The sequence below is a fragment of the Sinocyclocheilus rhinocerous genome, unplaced genomic scaffold (genome assembly GCF_001515625.1).
Source record: "Sinocyclocheilus rhinocerous isolate Xijiao unplaced genomic scaffold, SAMN03320098_v1.1 scaffold1683, whole genome shotgun sequence".
Lineage (NCBI taxonomy): Eukaryota > Metazoa > Chordata > Actinopteri > Cypriniformes > Cyprinidae > Sinocyclocheilus > Sinocyclocheilus rhinocerous.
Window position 1 is genome coordinate 225,929 of NW_015656581.1, and position 4,723 is coordinate 230,651.

Consider the following 4,723-nt stretch of genomic DNA (forward strand, 5'->3'; position numbering starts at 1 on the left):
GTGAGGGGCGTAACATTTCCGTCTCACGCTTGAGGTATTCGGCTGATCACAACGCATTGGATAGCTTGCCAATCAGAGCACACCTCGCTTTTTCAGACCGATGAGCTTTGTAAAAATCGACACGTTTCAAAAAGGCGGGGCATAGAGGAGAAACAATAATGTACAGTATGTGGAAAATAATGTGTTTTTTTAACTTTAAACCGCATGAACACATTTCATTACACCAAATACACAAAATAATGTTCTTTTTAGCAGCATCATATGACCCCTTTAAGGTAAGGTAACTTAAAATCAAACAATTAACAAGTTTTTACTGTACCATTTTTAAATTTTTTACAGTATAGTGTTCTCCTAGGTATACAAATTAAACTTATAGCAGAAATATGCTTTTAAAATTTACAGTATATATATTTTTTTCTGAGAATTTTTTTTAAACACATATCGATGAATCATCTTGCATTTCGGCATGTCCAAAAAAATAAAAAATAAAAAATACAACTTCTCTCTAATAAGAATGTGCCTCTCCCTATTTACCACCATTTACAATGGCACTAAAATCAACTTCTTTCCCCTTCGTCTGTAGTATCCAGGTGGATTCCCTGGACAGCAGCAGGACCCTCTGTATGGATACTTCACTGCAGTCGCTGGTCAGGTAAGAGAGTGTTTCATTTCTTCAAAAGTTACTGCATAGAAATTCTGCTGAGATTGCATAGATTAGCCTATACACATCAGTCTTTCTCATAGAAAGTTTAAATTCATTCTACATGCTACTTCTTGTTTCATTCTGCTACACAATCATGAAAGCATTTTTCTCTGATATGAATATTATAGTTATTGATGTTATAAATATAGGTATATGTTTTTGTTTAGGATGGCCAGATATCTGCAGAAGAACTTCAAACTTGTTTGAGTCAGGCCAACTTCTCTGGTGGCTACAGACGTAAGAAGGTTTATATATATATAGTTCAGTCATGAAACTCTAGATGGCGCAGGCGACGGGTTGTTAACGTAACCGATGATATTCAGAGAGTTAAACGACTTGGCACAAGCTGATTGGTTCATGCTGCATATGCAGCCAATGAGCTTACTTTCTTTACTAGAGATTCCTGCAGTGCGCTTTCAGAGTTTCTCTGAAACCCTCCACCTTCCCCAGCTCCACCTGTATAGATCTGCTACGGGGTTATTTTATATGCTATTTGTGCAGCAGCAGCATGTCTTAAATACTCACGGCACCGTATCGCCATATGCATTAGCAGTAGCAAGTTCATATCCATCACCATGTTAAATCTTCCGAGAGTTGTCATGATTGAACTTAATTTAATAGTGATGCAGAATGTGCAGAATTTCCCATAATTGTAAACTGAAAGTATTTGCAGATTTGTAACAATCATTCTTTGTCTTGCAGCTTTCAACATTGAGACATGTAGACTGATGATCAGCATGCTGGATGTATCCTTCTCACTTACACTGAAGACATTTCGGACACACTGAATCGTTTCAGACCTATACCGATTTTCAAAACTGAATGTATTAGACTTTACTACTATGCCAACCTGCCAACCCTGGTTCTAAATGACTTGTGTCCATTTCTTGAATTTTTTTTTTTCCATAACTTAGCTGTTCATCAGAGAGACATGTCTTGCTCGATGGGCTTCAATGAGTTTAAGGAGTTGTGGGCGGTGCTCAGTGGCTGGAAGCAGCACTTCATGAGCATTGACAGGGACATGAGTGGCACAGTCGACCCACAGGAAATGAGCCAGGCTGTTTCCTCTATGGGTAAAACTTCAGAATCAGTATCTGTTTAGTGTCTATCAGATTTCTTATGAGAGGTTAGTTTGGAGACCAATTCTCAGCATTAACTATTAACTAAGACTTTTGCAGAATTAAACTCCTAATTTGCTGTATTTTAATAGTTAGTAAGGTAGTTAATAAGTTTAGGTATGGGGCAGGGTTAAGGGAACTAAAATATGGTCATGCAGAATAAGGCATTAATATTTGCGCTATAAGTACTAATAAACAGCCAATATGCTAGTAATATGCATGCCAATAAGCAACTAGGTAATAGTGAGAATTGGTCCCTAAACTAAAGTGTTACCAATAATTTGAAAATATTCCTCAATTCATCTTGACTTCAATCCATATTCTTTCTTTGAGCTGAACAGAGAGCTATTGAAAAAGCAGTTACAATGCAGCCAAGAGTTCCTGAGAAATGAAACTCTCCTCTTCCAGTGCTTATTCTGTTCTGAATGACCATATAGAAAATCTATGGTAATGGTATATTAAAGACTTTAGTTAATGAGTAATAAGGTTATGATGTCTGAATAATTCAGGCCAATTGTTTATACAACTGCTAGATCCGAGGTCTTCCTTTAGGAGTGCTGTGGATAAATGAATAAAAAGACAATGGAATGATCGGTAGGGCCTTTTCTGACGAGAAAACAAAACGGGGAAAAAACAGCATGGATGCAATTTGATTTCCATCTGACTAATTATTGGCAAGAGGTTTAAATGGAATGTGAATAAAGTGCATGAATGTGTTTTTTGAAGATCACGGTGTGTCATGTTTGCAGGGTACAGGCTGAGTCCTCAGGCCATGAACTGCATAATTAAGCGTTACAGCTCTAATGGGAAGATCTCATTTGATGATTATGTCGCTTGCTGTGTCAAACTGAGGAGCTTGACTGGTAAGTATGAAAAAAATCTTAATGACAGAGTGTTGACTGTTTCAATTCATTTTCTGATTTTCTGTTGTTAATAATCTGAAATTATACATATGCTCACAGAATATATGCAACAGGCTTTAGTGTAATCTACAGTTTCAAGAGTTTCAAAGTTTAGGTGTTCCAGATTGACCTAATGATAATTTGACTTTCACCAGCATCATTTAAATTAAGTGATTGATTAATTAAATTGACTAAACTAATTAAGTGAAAAATATTAATGTTTTTACTCTAAAACTGTCTCATGATCAGATGTGTTCAGAAAGAGGGACCAGGCACAACAGGGAGTGGCAACATTTCAATATGATGATGTAAGTCCTCAAAACATTACATGTTACTTAGGGCAAGAGAATGTCTTTTTTTTCTCAACATGTGATAGCTCAAATAAAACAAAAGACAAAATAATAATTTTTCAGTAATCAGAATGATTGGACAAAGGCTAATAGTGGACCTCAGTTACAGTAGTAACTCACTGGATGGGGGACCACAGATAGAGTATTTGATGTGATATTGGTGAAGTTGTATACTAATAATATGCTGTTGGTAGGAATAAAACTTTGCAAGACTCAAATTTATACGTTACTCACCAGCTCCACATTGCTTATGCTGTGCTCTCAGGCCATTAAAACCACAAAAAATTCATGCATGTCTCAAAATCAGCTAATTGAAGGTGTACAAAATGGATTGTAGGTTTGCTGATGGAAGTTTGAGGGACAAAGCATTTCACGAAAAGGATGTGGTGAATGTATGCTGCGGAAAAAAATATTCACATAGTCCATAGACACACTGCTGTTGTACGCAGGGTGAAACAAAAGTGCACTCATTATTGAGAAACGTGCATAACCAATGAAAAAAAAAAAAAATAGTAATTTGTTGGATCAAATAGGTACGATTCACATGATTTAAAACATATAGTTCATCCAGATATTAAGTTCAATTTATGGTTTTCATATGCATTTATAATGCAAGCCTCTAATATGTGAATTTATACAGTATATAAATTTATAGTGTTGTATTTCAATTCATACATTACTCACTTTAAATGACCCTTTAAATGTTTATGTGGTCCTTAAGTAGTCATGTGCCGTGAGACCCAAATTGTGCTGCTTTGCAAAATTACTTGGCAGAGGAATTGTTTGTTTATTAATATATTTATTAAATTAATGCTATTATTTATTGAACACTGGTGTCTTTTATTCTATTGCAGTTGCCATTGTTTTATTCTATATATACTAAAAATCGAATTACTTTTAATTATCTGCCATTAGGTAATGTAGATGTGTAAAATGATTGCATTTGAAGGTCTTACTGGTATAGATTAATTTCTTTCTCGTATCTCTTTTCACAGTTCATCCAGTGCACTATGAGCATCTGAGGTTCATGCAAAGATCCACGAATAAAACAAATGTATACTTCAGTTTTCATTTTTATAACTTGCATTTTTAAACAATTTACTTATATGTGCTTTCATGTCATATTTTGACAATATTGTAGTACTTTTACAATATAAAACATACATGCATGCATACCATTATTCATATGTGACCCTGGACCACAAAACCAGTCATAATGGTAAATTTTTCGAAATTGAGATTTATACATCATCTGAAAGCTGAATAAATAAGCTTTCTTTGGCTATTGCTACAAATATACCCCCAGCAACTTAAGACTAGTTTTGTGCTCCAGGGTCACATATGACCAAGTAAGCAATGCATCTTCACCAATGACATTTTACTGTCTATTCACTCAAATGTAACATATATCCTATATCAAGTTTTTGTATCAAAGCAGCTATGCAGAAATTCATGATATTAATGTTTATAATATCCTAATGCCTTGCAGTCGCATTTAACAGATTAGATCAGCAATATATTACAGTATAGCACTATAACCAGCACCCCACCTCTAGAATCATGTCAGTGCATTTGTATACCCCCATTGCATGTTTTAAATTTGCACGGTCAGTAATGAATACTTTGTGAGGAGAACTAAACTTCAGATCC

The 4,723-nt window shown here is 35.1% G+C and overlaps 1 protein-coding gene across 1 annotated transcript in view; it reads left to right on the top strand.

Moving 5' to 3' along the window:
* LOC107720173 (sorcin-like) overlaps window positions 1–4,122 on the top strand; it is a 7,455-nt gene extending 3,333 nt beyond the window's left edge. The window contains exons 2-8 of the mRNA XM_016527807.1: window positions 584–652; window positions 871–940; window positions 1,406–1,449; window positions 1,629–1,776; window positions 2,571–2,684; window positions 2,973–3,031; window positions 4,069–4,122. Of these exons, the coding sequence (XP_016383293.1) occupies window positions 584–652; window positions 871–940; window positions 1,406–1,449; window positions 1,629–1,776; window positions 2,571–2,684; window positions 2,973–3,031; window positions 4,069–4,095 (531 nt within the window). The 3' untranslated portion in view covers window positions 4,096–4,122. The remainder of the gene's footprint in view (window positions 1–583; window positions 653–870; window positions 941–1,405; window positions 1,450–1,628; window positions 1,777–2,570; window positions 2,685–2,972; window positions 3,032–4,068) is intronic.
* Window positions 4,123–4,723: the final 601 nt, after the last annotated feature.